At 32.6% G+C, this 16,504-nt stretch overlaps 1 protein-coding gene across 3 annotated transcripts in view; it reads right to left on the bottom strand.

Moving 5' to 3' along the window:
• Positions 1-7,825: 7,825 nt before the first annotated feature.
• Positions 7,826-16,504, bottom strand: part of LOC145332670 (uncharacterized) — a 34,563-nt gene continuing 25,884 nt past the window's right edge. For 2 of the 3 annotated variants that reach the window (XM_080177678.1, XM_080177677.1), the window contains 4 exons: positions 11,978-12,176; positions 11,567-11,809; positions 10,679-10,792; positions 7,826-9,415 (listed from right to left, as the gene is read on the bottom strand). In XM_080177678.1, coding sequence (XP_080033804.1) covers positions 9,356-9,415; positions 10,679-10,792; positions 11,567-11,809; positions 11,978-12,176 — 616 coding nt within the window. In that variant the 3' untranslated portion in view covers positions 7,826-9,355. The remainder of the gene's footprint in view (positions 9,416-10,678; positions 10,793-11,566; positions 11,810-11,977; positions 12,177-16,504) is intronic. The other variant, XR_013884256.1, reaches the window with a different exon arrangement.

Genomic DNA, 16,504 nt, shown 5'->3' with positions numbered 1-16,504 from the left:
AAAGCATTCAATTGTGCATAGTGTTAGATCTCTAACATAAGACCTAGGCACAATTCATGCTAAGTACTAAGGGACCTAAATTTAAACTACAATGCATGCTAAATTAACTAAGATCATTACCTTTAAGCCAGGAGAACTTGATAGTTCGAGAGTCACTGAATAACTGAGATATCTTAAGAGGTGCAAGTTATAACAACAACTATTTACCAGGATCTAAGTCCTTGTCTGTTTAATAAAGTGTTTGTATGTTAAACTTGTGACGTAAATGAAGCTATGGCTATAGGTATACTTAGTATTACATAATGGTTACATGATTACTTTAACAATAGATATGATGTTTTATATAAGCATATAACAATATTCAATCACATACAGATTACCATGATTAGGCTAGTATTACCCATATATGGTATTATATTGGTAAGAATAGACTAATAAATGCATAAAAATACATAAAAAGTGCCTAAGTGCTGACCAGAGTAATTGTGTCTTGTGCCTGAGGTGCGCGCGATAATTACTATGGCTTGTCCAGGGATAAGGGATAAGAAACCTGGCCATAAATTAGGTCTCGGCCTGGTTTTGAAAGGGATCATGCAACTTTTACCATTTGCCTAATTTAATGACCTTACTGGCGGACGGCTCATATTGGCTGCCGCTCTAAACCAATAGTGTTCTGTGATTTGGGCTTGTTTTGTATCAACCAATCACCAATCACAGATGGCGGAAATTTTAGAAGCAGACAATTCTAGAAAAAATAATGATTTCGTCTGCTGCGAAAAAATAAATATAAATGGTGTTAGATCACATTAGTTTAATTATTAAATCTGCTTAGAGTTAAACATTAAAAAAGGGCCATATAGAAAAAACAAAAATAACGGGATTATTTTTTTGGAAAGAAGGTAGCTACGAATTTTCATTTGGTAGTTTATAAATTAGATGTTGTATTTTGAATTTTAAAAATTTAGTATGGAATTGATACAACACCTTAACCCTAATTTTTGTACAATACAACACAGTACAGATATATCATTACATTATAGTATCCAAAGAACTTGATAGAATGTTACCCAAGTGCATATTTATTTATTTATTTTGAATTTTAATTAGCAATGAAATTTTCAAATAAAATTTTTACTCATTAATAAAAATGCTAATAATACAAACTAAAATCTGTCTGAGGGAAACCCAACGATAGCTTTCTGACAGTTCAAATTACCAAAGTAAAAGATAAAAAATTTTGGGAGAGAAAAAACTTCATTTTAACAAAAGCCATTAATATATAGGTTTATAAAAAGTTATGTTTTTTACTTTAAACTAGCTACCTGAATTTGATTCTATACTTTATCTACACACACACACACAGCTTTTTTATTAGCGTTTAGGACGAACCACTGCGTCATCCCAAAACTGGTTTTTTAGGCCTAGGCTTGAAATAGGCCTGAAATAATATTTTCCTATGTTTCCCATCCCTTATCTCTGGGCTTGTCAATCATTATTTAGATCAAAGTTTTATATGGTGTTAAATTTATAGAGAATATAAGTAAGTGGACTAGATGCGAAGCATTTCTTTAAGAGTCTTGTTCGTACGTTCAAAGAATTTTGAAATTTGGATGTCACATCTCCATAATTATTAAAAACATCAATATGATCTTTTCCATCCTATTACATATTATCTTTCTTATTTTCCTTTTCAAATGCAAGATGTATTTTCAAAATTTAACTGTTCATAGAAAATTCTGGATCATGGAAAGAAAACGAAGTTAGATTCTTATGTGCTAGTATCCTTGACCGATTTTTAACTGATTTTTTATTTCCTACCTGTAGTTTTGCCATTCTTAAGCTGCCAGTAGCGGAATTCTAAAACAGCTCTAGACCAGCCAATTTTTGTATGTAGTCTTTATTGTGATCATAAACAGATAAAACTAGCGCCGCCAACCGCCGTTTTACCGCCGAAATTGGCAGTTTCCGTCATTTGTCATTTTTTGGCGATGGTCAGAAAAAGCATTTTTTTGTTATGAAAAATAATTGCTCGTCATAAAATTTGGTTTTCCTAGCTTTAAAATTGGCTGCTCTACAGCTTTTTTAATATTTCGCGGCTGGCAGCTAAAAAGCCGATAAGGAGCAGTCTGACCACTATGACTAGAAAAAGTAATTTTCTCTAAAAATACACATGAACCAACAGAAAAAAGTTTTACGTCTCTATCTGTAACAGGAGCCGAAATAGAGGGGGGTCTGTTATGGGGTTAAGTAGGGATACAGAAGTTTAACTGCCTGTTTTTGCCGGTTTGGGTGCTGGAAGCGCCAATTTTTTTTAAACTGAGAATAATATCTTAATAAGTTGTAACTATAAACAGATAAAAATATTATTTAGCGCCGCCAACCGCCGTTTTACTGCCAAAATTAGCAGTTTCCGTTATTTGTCGTTTTTTGGCGATGGTCCGAAAAGGTATTTTTTTATTATAAAAAATAATAGTTTGTCATAAAATTTGGTTTTCTTAGCTTTAAAATTGGCCGCTCTACAGCTGTTTTAATATTTAGCGGCTGGCTGCTAAAAATTGGATAAGTAGCGGTCTGACCGCTATGACTAGAAAAAGTAATTCTCTAAAAATACACATGAACAACCAGAAAAAAGTTTTACGTCTCTATCTGTAACAGGAGCTGAGATAGAGGGGGGGTCTGTCAGGGGGTTAGGTAGGGGTTCAGAAGTTTAACTGCCTGTTTTTGCCGGTTTTGGTGCTGGAAGCGCCAATTTTTTTTTAACTGAGAATAATATCTTAATAAGTTGTAACTATATACAGTGAAAAAAGGGACAAAAAAAGATATGTTTTATGCCTTTTCAAAAGGTAGTTTTGAAATCCCGTTATTTCAAAAAAAAAATTAAAATGCTTAGAGAATGGCTTGGAAGGTGAATTTAGGTGTTCTGCATATTTCAACTTAAACACATAAGGCCTAAGATATGATATCCCAAAAATCTTTTGTTAAAGTCTACTCTACACCTAGCGCTGGCGATTTCATTTTTCACAGGTATAAAATGCATGATTTTAGAAAACTGACTGGCGCTAGGTCTAGAGTAGACTTTGACAAAAGATTTTTTGGATATAATATCTTTGGCCTTATGTGTTTAAATTGAAATATGCAGAAGAGCTGAAAACCTGCACATTACTGAGATATTGTTAAAACCGCCGTGCTACCGTTATCTGTTGATATTTTACATGCCTGGCGCTAGGTCGCCAGTAGAGATAGAGAGCTGAAATTTTGTACATATATTTCTAGGCCCCTAAAGTAACTTTTTAGGTTAGCAGAAGATTGAAATTCGAAAAAGGGTATTTTCATGAAAAGATCTAATGTATATCTATTGACCTATTTGTGATTCAGCATTTATGGAATAAAATGTATTTAGTTCTTTTTCACTGACATACACAATAAAATCTCTTTTAATCGAAGCTCTTTATAGTGCTCATGAATTACATAATTCGGGATTTTTCGGTCAAATTTTTTTTAATTTGTCTCCTTTTTTATAGGCACTAAGTTTAAAAACTATTTGCCGAAAAATTCTGAATTATGGATTATTATAATATCTGACGTCATTTTTTAGACATTATAAAGAGCTTCCTTTTAATATCAGATGTGAAGTAGATATCCAAGGAGTTTGAGATGTTATAGTCCGCCAACTCCCAGCAAAATCCCCAATTTCCAATGTAGAATTTTCTGGTGAGGGTTGCCGTGTATCTGTCTCTGTGGTATACACCATCCTAAATTAATGGATTTAAAATACACAAGGATATTGTGACAGGTGCAAATTGTCGTCAATTTAGATTGCTAACATGGACTTTATCTATTGGTCAGTTCGTTCATCCAGTAGTAGGGGAGTAGAAGGGATGGGGGGTTGAAAGATTCACTATTTTAGCCAGCTACAAGTTTCGTTTTATTAGAGTACATGATAATTTGGTGTAAGATCCAATTATTAATAAATCCATTTCCTTAATTTCACTGACATGCAGGTTAGCTTTGTTGTCCAGAGAGTAGTTCAGCACTTCTAAAACATCTTCAAGTTTTTAAAAAGTTTTTTTCTATAATTTTTTGGTTGCTCCGTCCATCTGTACATAATGGATAGCTCTTTTAGTTAATTCTGACATGTTAGAATTGTTTTATCGATTTCAAACTTAAGCAGTAAGAATAAAAAATGTAGCAACTCTATGCTTGTCTGTACTTTCATTTAAAACATTTGAATTTTTACAAAATAGTTCCAAGAGAGATGGAAGGGCGTATACCCCATCCAAATAGCATAAAACTGGACCAATTTAGTAATAATACAATGAACTGTGATTAAACTGTGCACTAACTTGTTATGGCCAAAATAATATTTTTACCCAAAATATCGCAATTAAGAAGAAAAATAAAATTCTACAAAACCTAGAGATCTTAAGAGATAAGACAATCAAAGATATACTGATGTTACGTGTACAATATACCCCCATTTATTATAACAAATTTACCCCTTCTGTAAATTAAAATGATCCTTTAAAAGTATTCACAATTGTAGTTTGTAACAACCAATCAAGATTTAATAAAAGTACACAAAAATTTTGGGTACCAGTGTAATTAATAGTCCAATGTCTTTTACCTCCACACTATAAAAAATGCAAATACATTGATTACAAAAAATCTAAATTCTAACAATTTTACTAGGTTTTATTATATACAATCAATGTTTAATTTAAATTGAAGATTATTCCTTGAATGAGTTGATCAAACGTCTTGTTGAGGTCAGAACCCCATGTTAAATGAATCTTGTTGTCAATCGTCTTTACCCCTTTGAGAAAATAGCTGGTCCATTCATATCCTAGTTGTTGAACTTTGCTTTCATTAATCTGATTCAATGGACAAATACTTGCAAAGATACAAACAAATCAAAACATTTATAATAATTAAATTAATGAAATCCTATTAAACGTTATACAGTTTAGTTTGTACACTAGACCTGTTACTCAAAATACACTTTTTCGAATTTTATTCTTCTGCTGACCTAAAAAGTTACTTTAGGGGCCTACAAATATTTTTTTAATTATTAAATGCGATTAAGATTGTTGTGTCAAAGTATGTTGTGCTATATTTGAATCGTACCTAGCGCTGGCGTTATCTGTTTTTTAACATTTTTTCAGCACTTTTTTAGAAAACAGACCGGCGCTAGTTGAAGAGTAGACTTTGACAAATTTTTTTTGGATATCATATCTTTGGCCTTATATGTTTAAGTTTAAATATGCAGAAGAGCTAAAAACCTGCACATTGCTGAGAAATTGTTAAAACAGCCGTGCTACCGTTATCTGTTGATTTTTTAGAGGCCTGGTGCTAGGTAGCCAGTAGAGATAGAGAGGTGAAATTTTGCACAATTTTACAGGCCCCAAAAGAAACTTTTAGGTCAGAAGAAAAATTAAATTTGAAAAAGTGTATTTTGACTAACAGGTCTATTGAACACAACGAATATTAAAAAGAATTTTATTGCATCAAATCGTTACCAGAAAATCCGTACTTTAATTTAAAACATGCTGATTTTTAACTTTTAGACAACAAAATTTTGCATGATATAATTATCCTATTTATTTGATTTTTGGAATGGTGATTCCTAAAACAACAAGATACAATATAATAAAGAGTTATTATTCATTTGTCCTACCATTTGATTTTAGAGCTTCGGTTATATCCTTAATTTATTTGAAAAAAAATTCTTGTAATTAATCTTTCAATTAAAATTTTGTTTTGATTTGTCTGGAAACCTGATTAAAGGTGGGGGATAAATATCTTCTCTTTTCATCATGATTGAGGTATCAGCTAAAGGTGGATACATCAATTTGTTTAAACTTTTATGAAACTGATAAAAGAACATTATAATAGAAAATGTTAACACCAGAGTGTGGAAAATATGCTTCTTGCTTACTTTCATGTTTTTTATATACTAAAGTGTTTCAGAATACTGTCTAAGCTTTTTACTCCAACCCAACACAATTAAATTATTGTATACAAAATAAATATCAAGTACAGTGGCATACATTAGTATTCCAGCAAACAAATCTGTTTCATATATCCTATCTATAATACAAAGTAGAATGATGTCTGTCCGTCCGTCCGTCTGAAGCTTAAGATCTCGGTATCCACTGAACCGATCGGATTCTACTCTTCAAGGAAAATACCTACTGGTCCTGTGGGGGTTTTAGGCTATTTTCTTGGGGGGTGGTACACCCCCAACCCACCTAGAAACAAAAGAATCCCCCCCATTTGTTTTGGTTTTTTTGAGGCTAGGGGCGAAGCCACTAGTAATATACACAAAGTAGTAAGGTTTTATCGTCTGTAGCTTAATATTCCAAAAGTAAGTATGGGTTTGGGTTTAGGCTATTTTTCTGTTTTTTTTTTACTCCTTTGAATACAGAACTACTAGATACTAGTATGCAAAATTAAAGCTATACAGAATAATATACAATAATAATTCTAGGTAAGATATACTCACAAAAAAAATAATACTTAAATAAAATGACTAAAAGGTGTTCAGTTAACACTTTCACACAAAGGTCATTGAATCAAAGGGTTAATTTTCTGCAATAGTTGGAATATTATTGTGTCTTGGTCCTTCCGATAAAGGGCTGGCCCTACGTTGTTATCAACAATCCAAGCCCCAGTGGTATTAATGAACTTTTGTAGAGTAGATTTACTGCCATAAGTGATTAATGGACACAAGTATTTATGTTCTATAATGTATTTTTTAAAACAAAGCTTTTCTATAATTTTATGACGTCACACATGATACTTTCCGCTGTCCCTTTTTATTTTAATATTTGTGGAAAATTGTCTTTAATATACATAATTTTTCAGTATGGCTGAGACCAGTAAGTAACAGCGGATATTAATGAGTTTCAAAGCCGTACTGGAATTGATATGACACTAATGAAAATTCCAATATATAAATATAGTCAAAATTAGTATACTAACTATAGTTACAACGCAATTTAATGTATTTCAGTAAATTGACTGTAATTTGTAGACAAAATTCATTAAATAGTATTTTCATTAGACTTTATGAAAAATATTTTCTTATATATGTTTTTTTTAAATATAAATTAAGTCAATATTTTAAAATAATTGTTTTTAAAATCACTAAACCTCGTTTCAATGATATTTTTTAACGGAGATATTTTAAGCAGAAATATAATCTATGATTACGGTTTTGTTCGTCTAAATTAGGTAATGTAGGATTCCATATCACCCTTTCTCTTCATAATGTTATTATCTTGGCATATATGATTTTTGTTTAGCTACAGACATACATACATCCTGCTACTTTTATATGAGACTTTATGTCAATTTTCCATTGTGTAATTTGATCTGTTCTACAAATAATGGACATACAATTATTCTATATTAGTACGAAAGGGTAGTTTTTTTTCAGTGCATTAAAACAAGGACTCAGCTGTGCTACAGGACCTAAGCGAAGCTACTCTAAAGTGAAAAACTCTATTCAGTTGTTGCTTAACAGATAAATCTAATGGAACCAGCAGAGTTATTGATTGCATCGAACTAAAGACAGCTTTCTGTAGATATGATAATGAAACATTAACAAATTAAAGCCAGTTTTGTTAGCCCCGAGGGTCCGAAGGCCATGGATCACAAAAAAGGCATTGGTTTTAATTTAACATTCGTAGAAAGTTTACTATAATTTGATGCTATACATGATTATTCAGTATGGCTGAGAACCGGATCTAATCCACCGGATATTAATTGGTTTTGAAGCCATACTGGAAAGTTAAGTTAATTGAATACAATAAATAACAACAACTTTTATTTTAAGAATTATTTATTTCTAAAAAAATAGCTCATCATAGGTTCATAAGCAGGAATTATCAACTGATAACAAATACATTATTTTTAATAATTTTACAAAATAAAAAAATGCTTTTTATTGGAAGCAAACTTAAAGTCTAAATTAAACTACATTTTAAACAACAAAAAATCAAAATTGAACATGTTATTATAAGTTTCTCTATAAGGATTAAAGTTTGTTTTTGATTATTTTCGAGTTGTTAATTTTGAGGATTTCAACTTAAAGCTTTGTTTCAATGAGGATTCTTAAAGGATTTTACATTTAAATGTTTTAATACAAATGAATGGCTATTAAATTGGGTGTAATAATGGCTTGCTTAAGCGTAACTGCTTGAAATATCAAATGAAAACCTGAATTTTTTCAAATCAGTAATATGGCTTCAATTTACTGTTGTCTTCAGACAAATAAATTAAATTCTTAACAAAAAAATAAGATATCTGAGATTTTTATAAGAATACATAAATAACACAAAAATCACATCAAAATCAATTCATTAATCAACTTGGAATGAAATTTCAATACAAATCTAAGAAAAAAATATGCAATTTAAATAGTTTGCACAAAATGACCTTAACACATAAAATAAATAACCTCTTGAACACTGCCCCCCCCCCCCCCCCAAGGTTAAGACCCCTAGCAGGGGTAGGTATTTCTAATTTGCTTTAAAATATGTAGGAGGGAGACGGGGGTGTTATCAGTGCCAGCTCAACTTGTGGGATTGTGGGAAAGCACAAAAAAACTCTTTGGCTGTTTACATGTAGATTTACTTGTTACAAGATAAGAGAGAGAGGTAGATTTCTTTGATTATTAAAATCTAATTATCTTTTCAGTATGGCTTCAAAACCGATAAGAACCGGTTCTAGACTATACGGAAAAAGCATGTATCGTATCGTATTGTATACAGTTTTCTACTAACATAAAAATGTACAATCATAATATTAAAATCAGTTTTGTTAGCCCGTGCATTCGGCATCTTATGGATAACAAAACTGTTTTTAATCTTATAATTGTACATTTCTATATCCGCGAGAAGCTGTTTATAATACGATTCGATAAATAATAACTATTCTTCATTTATTGCATTTGAATATGAGATTTATACATACAAACCTAAGAAAAAGAAAAAAAATCACAATTTATTTTTAAAAACTAATTTTAACTCACTTAGATTTGGTATAGGTATAATTTTGATCAAGTATATATCTAAATTAATTATGAATTTAGCTGCTTTTGCTTATATTAATAGGTAATTTATATTTACAATTTATTAGCAGACTAGACAGCAAGAGTACTATACAATCTTTCTCACATTTATACTGTATCTTGTAATCAAATCTTGGTGGGCCATTTTATTGGCGCCATTTTTATTTTAAGGTTTGGTGATTTTTATGTCTGCTCCGAATATATCACAGCAAAAACCAGTTTGTGCGACCATTTATTTGAGATTATTGATGGATTGCAAGAGATGAGACACTGGTTTAGCATTTATTGAAGTAGCTGGCGAATACAGAAGACTTGAAAAACGGCTGGCCGCTCGCTTATCACCTGAATATTAACATAAGATAATTAAAAATATGACAGAATTTCAGATTGTCCTAAAATTACTAAAATATACAATCATTGGAAAAATACATGTTTTTAAGAATTTGAGTATTGCATAACAATGCCAAAAAATACGCAATAAAAAAATGTATTATACGTGATTTTTCTCAACTTTAATGGATGCTAGCCATACAAGATCTTGTTATTCAAAAATCAAATTGTATAAAAGGTGACCAGAATACAGCGGTCCGAGAGTGTACGCAAGTTCAAAAATATCAAGGGAATCAACATATTAGAAAAGAAAGAATTTTTAAAATAATTGTAAACAAGAGAAAATATTGAAGCTACTCCATATTTCCCTTTGACTTTCTGTCTGTATATCAGTCCGTAACGCCAAAGCAAAATGTGATTGTCTAGACAGCGGAAATTTTCAGTGAAAATTCCTACGATTCAATTTTTTTGTGACAACTCAACTTCTACACTACAACTTACTTTGTCCGTATGTCCATTCATGTTTTTTTTATTCTTCGCTACTTAAGGGTGTTGTCATACTTGTTACCAAAATATAAAAAAAAAACGACGCAATGAGATAAAAAAAACTTTGAACTCCCACTTTAAAAAAAAAAAAAAAATATGTTTTATTATGATAAAAATATACAAGAAACTCCCTAAAATGTGCAATTTTTTTTATAATTTGTTAACCAAATAAAGAGGCCCAGTATAAATTGTTGTATGCAACTAGTTGTTATAAGAAAAATTAGCATTAATTACCAAAGATTTAAATCAATAAAAAACAAGAATGACAAAATCCATAATTAGCAAAGCACAATAAAATCATGGATGTTCAAATGGAGAAAGTGGGTTAAACAGCAGATGTTCAGAGCTGGATCTTTTAATCATTTTAGTGGTGAGCCAGATCGGGGTGAGCAAACTTTCCACCAATGAGAGCACAGCATTTTATGAAATGCTGCCCTGTGATTGGCTGAAATTCGGCGCACCCCGATCTGGCTCACCACTAAAATGATTTAAAGATCCAGCTCAGGAACCATAAGAAAAAAAAGTTGGAGAAAAGTATAAGATAATCATGACCGAAAGACTGACGAACCAAATAAGTTATACATTAGAAAAAATCTTGAATAGCAGCGACAAAATTACACTTTCTCTATAACCTTACCGACAAACTGACCAGCAGACAAAATGGTTTATAGAGTAGATTCGCTAGTAAAAACAATCAGGGCCGTATGAGGCAAAATCACGCAATAATACCTTGATGAGATTTCTGGCTTGGAAGATGGATAGGACCTGTTCCTGTAGATCCTGCCAGCTCCCGCTGGCCTGACCTTTCACCTGGAACCATTTTAGTGCAAATTTCTGTTTCTCCTAAAATAAAATAAAAGTTAGAGATTATATCTATGTTTTTTAAAAAAAACATAATAATTTTTATACTTATATTGGCCCATTTTTTAGGACTTTTTAAAGCTACCAGTAGTTGAAATCCTAGCATCTAGGAGCTCTGTATTTGAAATAATAGGAAAAGCAGAAAATAGCTTAAAACCACCCCAAGAATTCGTCTGTCCGCCAGTCAGTCTGAAGTATGAACTGGAATTTACTCGGATTCTATTAAACATATAGAACCATAGCCCGTAACCAATTGTTTAAAAGCATAGCTTTTAATGACTTAGATATTTATGAACTTTTGGAAGAAGTAAAATCTACAGGCTTTTTTTTAAAAAAGGCATGAAAAAGAAAGACTCATTTCTTTTGTTTTGACTTATGCAAACGAATTAAAAATCTTAAGATTTATCCTAAATTTAGTACAATTTGTTTTAAAATTGTTGTTGATTTGAGAGAAAAAAAAATCAGATAAAATAAACTAGATTCAATTACAATGCATATCAGTGCAGTCATTTAAATTAAGTAGTATTGCATTCATAAAGTACAATCCTTTTTTAGTAGCGAAGCTACTCTATAAGCAAAATGGCCATCTGCATGTCCCACTGGAACGTTGGTTGGGGAAGGGGGGGGGGGGGTCCTAATTTTTCTCGGATCCACCAAAAAAAAATTTTTTGAGCCAACGATTAAGATTAAAGACAATCTGAGTTCAATGCCTCCTCCCTCACATTATATTATCCCTTAAAATCCCTGAAAATTTACCTTGATAACAAACATGCCCTGGTCTTTGTTAATCCAGGAGGCGATACTATCCTCTTCACTTGTCCTCTTACTTCCGGTCAGCCCTGGTGGCGAGACACTACCCTCCCGAGAGGGGCTGGGGGAGGAGGAGGAGCTGGAGGCGATAGAGGGCGAGGAGATGAGAGGGGGTGGGGGAGTTGAGACCAGGGGAGAGATGGGGGAGCCACGGGGGTACAGGTAGGTGCTGCTCCCGTAGAAACCAACCTAAACAAAAACCAAATTGAATGAAAATAAATATTTATATCTAGCAACTTTGCTTCGCACACATACCCTAATAAAATGTTTCTACAAGCTGGCTAATATAACAATACCCCCCCTGACCATAGAGGAACACATTAGCTAAATTCCTAATTACTAAAAAGTGTACATTACCTTGGAATTATTATTGTTGATGGTGGTTGTAGTAGGACTGTTCAGGTAAGTGGTCGCTACAGACATGATGGGACGAGTCTGCTGGCTCACAGGTTGATAGCTGCTAGGCTGCTGACCGCTAAGTTGGTAGCTGCCAGGCTGATGACTGCCAGCTGCTGATTCGTCATTGTTAGATGGTGGTGATCCATTTAGTTCATTCCTAAAAAATCATTTATTTTTCAAGAAAGAACATTTAAAAGAAAACCTTTTAACGGCAGCCACCCATATTTATGGCAGCTTTCGCTGCTGAGTGCTCGATATTAGCTGCTCCTCATTGTTGAGTTGCTAGTAACTACTACGATTTCGGCTTAAAATTGTCAAAATATGTGGTGACTAAGGAGATGTTCCTTTAGAGCCAGTTTGATAGTATATTTGAATACATTATCACTTCATAATCTAAATTGTATTACAGTATTGCTAGAAAATGATTGTTTTGTTAGACCAGGCCTTCAACCCCTTGGTGCCAACAAAACTGGTATTACCCTCATAATTTTTATTTTACTATCCGTGGAAAGCTGTATATGACACGAGGCGATGGATAACTTTCATTTGTGGCAAATCTATTTTGATCAAAACTTTTTTGTTTGATTATAATAAAAATTGCAACAAAAAACTAAATAAGAATATTGTTTTGATAAAAAGAATTATCACCAATGCAATGATATCATGACAAATAATACATTCATGACACTAGTAAACAATTTATTTTAGATTCAAATAGTTTCCATATAAAACAACAAATATTTTTTTTCTAATATGCAAAATTAATTAGTCCTAATTAGTTTATTTCAGCAAGGAAAGAAAGGTCATTAGGCTGTTTATTACACTAGTCCACAAAGTTTTATAAGAGAGTTTTCTTATTTTTCATAACAACTTTGGGGAATTTTTATTGATTGGTTCTTGAATGTCCATACGTTTCAACCACTAATTGTAATCTACAAAAGGTGTAATTTTACCATCATTGTTAGGATTGTAGATCGGTTGAACAATCATTGTCTTATCCCTTTAGATACTTGATATTTCGATAGTTTCGCTATTTTGCAAATTTGCAAGACAACTTGCAGGGCCACTTGCATGATTAGTTTTAGTTTTCATTTGCAAACAACTATTGCCAGGATAGGGAGGGAACTTTGACTGTAAATTAGTTTGATACCCACACTCGTATTTGGTGGGCACTTTTCATTAAATAAACCTTGATTGGTTGGTTAAACTTGCAGTTTCAAAACTGTTTAATAAATAATTTTCATCTACAGAAGGGATAATTTTGTTGATCATCATTGGGGATATATAACATTTACGCCTTATCCCTCAAGTTAGTTTTCATTATGGACAGAGACATATATTGCTTAAAACAGAAACTAAATAAAGATCTACTGTTTGCTTGGCTGTTTCATCTTTGAAACTTTCACAAAATCTTAGGATAAAATTAAGAATAAATATTATTACATGTTCTATACACACTACTGGTTTATATTATGGAACGATAAAGTGATAAAATTATAATTTGTTATTTACTTTTCTTAAAATTTAGCAGTTACTAACCTTGAGGCCTCAAGGAGCACTTTATTGAAAGAGGAGAGGTAAGCTTACCCTAACTTACAATTTTAGTTTTAAAGGGCGTTTGCAGGTTTTTTATATGGGCGATCTTTCTTTGGAAGATTAAAATAATCTTTACCTTGTTGTCAACTGTCAATATATTTTATAGCATTTTAATGCACAATTATCAAATGCAAAAAAAATGTTATAAAAAGCATTATTTTATTTTGAGAATTTTCTTTATAAATGAAAGGAAAGATTATTGAAGATATCTTTCAAGTTTACAAAAATACATAGCTTCTTTGAGTTACGCAGGGAGGGAGGGGACATTGGGAAGTTGTTTATTACAACAGTCTCCAACGTTTGATAATAACGTATTCTTATTCGTTGGCTTAACAACTTTGTAGACCTTTTAAAAACTTTTATTGTCTGACTCATAAAAGTTTAGTGTCTGGCAGTTCCCAGTTGAGGAGTGAGATTCTACCCCATCTGAAAAAATAACCCCCCCCCCCGCCATCTATCAAATTAAACCCCCCCCCCCCCGGCATCATGAAATTTTTACCCCATCTTATGATTTTGTCCCCATCATGTTAATTTATCCCCATCTTCATATTTTGTACCTCTCCAAGAGAAACAAAATAATGTCAGAGAAGGGATAAATTATTGAACAGGGGACAAAACTAAAGGATGGGGTCTAAATAGGAACATGGGGCCAGGATTGGAAGGTGGGGTCTGATTTGACAAATGGGGGAATGATTGGCAGAAGGGGAAAAAACTCTGGGTAGGGGGGAGGGGAGAGTCTGGAGGGGTTTGCGAGGTGAGCCTCGCGCGAAAGAATTTATATTAGGGTAGCATAAGCTACCATACTCCACTGTAGTGAAGCTATGCCTTTCACTCTTCTATATTTTCCTATATTTTGAATAAAATTTGAAAATGCCTCTATTTATTTTTTTTATTTCTCTTTTAAGACTTTTTTTATACTAAATCACCAACATATTCTAATACTTTACTTTACCTAATATTTTAAGATAAAAATTTGGCTCCATTGAAGAAAAAAAACAATAGTTTGTTTGAAATAGGAACATCTAGTGGCAGATTATTGAACTACATAATATACATTTTTCTGGATGTCAACAAACATGATGATTGGTTGAAAAACACAGATGGGGTAGCAAACAATGCTATGATATTAAAGGAAGCATGCAAGAAATACCACGTTTTACCTGCTGAAAGACTGCCACAAGTAGACCAAATACCCCAAATTTGAAGCCTTCAGCTTCTATAACAAAAAAGTTCTAGGCATTTTAAAATGACATTTTATGTACAATGGAAATTTTGAAAGAATTGCAATGCTCATGTTGAAAACTTTAAAATTAAACTACGTGGTCTAGAAACAAAATTATAAGCTTATTTTTGTCATAAATTTAGGTTTCCAGTAACTAATTATATTTTTACAATAAAAATACCCATTTTTATAGTCAAAATCATTAAAAAAAATTAAGTTTTACTTGTGTTGTACCGAATGTACTGTAGCCAATCAGAAGGCTGAATCAGCTTAACAACCAATCACAGCTAAGCTTGTATTAGTTTACCCCTTTGTTTCCGCTATGATTTTCGTTTAAAAATGCAATTTAAATCGAATTTTTTTCATAGATTTTGACTATGAAATGTGGTGTTTTTATTGTAAAAATGTAATCAGTTACAGGCAATCTAAGTTTCTGACAAAGATAAGGTTATAATTTTATGTCTAGGCAACGTAATTTAATATTGTTTTTTCTTTTATGAGCATTGCAATTCTTTCAAAATTTCCATTGTACATAAAATGTCATTTTAAAATGCCTAGAACTTTTTTGTTATAGAAGCTGAAGGCTTCAAATTTGGGGTATTTGGTCTACTTGTGGCAGTCTTTCAGCAGTTAAAGCGTGGTATTTCTTGCATGCTTCCTTTAATCTGAGTTACCACAATCAAGCAACTAGGCCTCTATCTCTTACGGTTCTCCAGATATAAGCACTTGTAAGTACCCCCATCATGAAAAAAATACCCCATATCAAATTTTGGTCACCCATGTGCATAAATGGCTTCCTTATGTAAATCTGAGTTACCACAGTCAAGCAACTAGGCCTCTATCTCTTACGGTTCTCCAGATATAAGCACTTGAAACTACCCCCATCATGAAAAAAATACCCCATATCATATTTTGGTCCCCCATGTTCATAAATGTCTTCCTTATGTAAATCTGAGTTACCACAGTCAAGCAACTAGGCCTCTATCTCTTACAATCTCCAGATATAAGCACTTGAAACTACCCCCATCATGAAAAAAATACCCCATATCATGTTTTGGTCCCCCATGTGCACAAATGGCTTCCTTATGTAAATCTGAGTTACCACAGTCAAGTAACTAGGCCTCTATATCTTACGGTTCTCAAGATATAAGCACTTGAAACTACCCCCATCATGAAAAAAATACCCCATATCATGTTTTGGTCCCCCATGTGCATAAATGGCTTCCTTGTGTAAATCTGAGTTACCACAGTCAAGCAACTAGGCCTCTATCTCTTACGGTTCTCAAGATATAAGCACTTGAAACTACACCCATCATGAAAAAAATACCCCATATCATATTTTGGTCCCCCATGTGCATAAATGGCTTCCTTATTTAAATCTGAGTTACCACAGTCAAGCAACTAGGCCTCTATCTCTTACGGTTCACCAGATATAAGCACTCAAACCTACCCCATCATGAAAAAAATACCCCATATCAAATTTTGACACCCCATCATGAAAAAAATACCCCATCTCAAATTTTGACACCCCATGTGCATAAATGGCTTTCTTATGTAAATCTGAGTTACCACAGTCAAGCAACTAGGCCTCTATCTCTTACGGTTCTCCAGATATAAGCACTTGAAGCTACCCCATCATGAAAAAATGACCCCATATTAATTTTTGG

The sequence above is a fragment of the Acartia tonsa genome, chromosome 11, assembly GCF_053477335.1.
Source record: "Acartia tonsa isolate MP-2025a chromosome 11, ASM5347733v1, whole genome shotgun sequence".
Lineage (NCBI taxonomy): Eukaryota > Metazoa > Arthropoda > Copepoda > Calanoida > Acartiidae > Acartia > Acartia tonsa.
The sequence above is the reverse complement of the archived record's forward strand: the minus strand, read 5'-3'. Positions and strand labels throughout refer to the sequence as shown.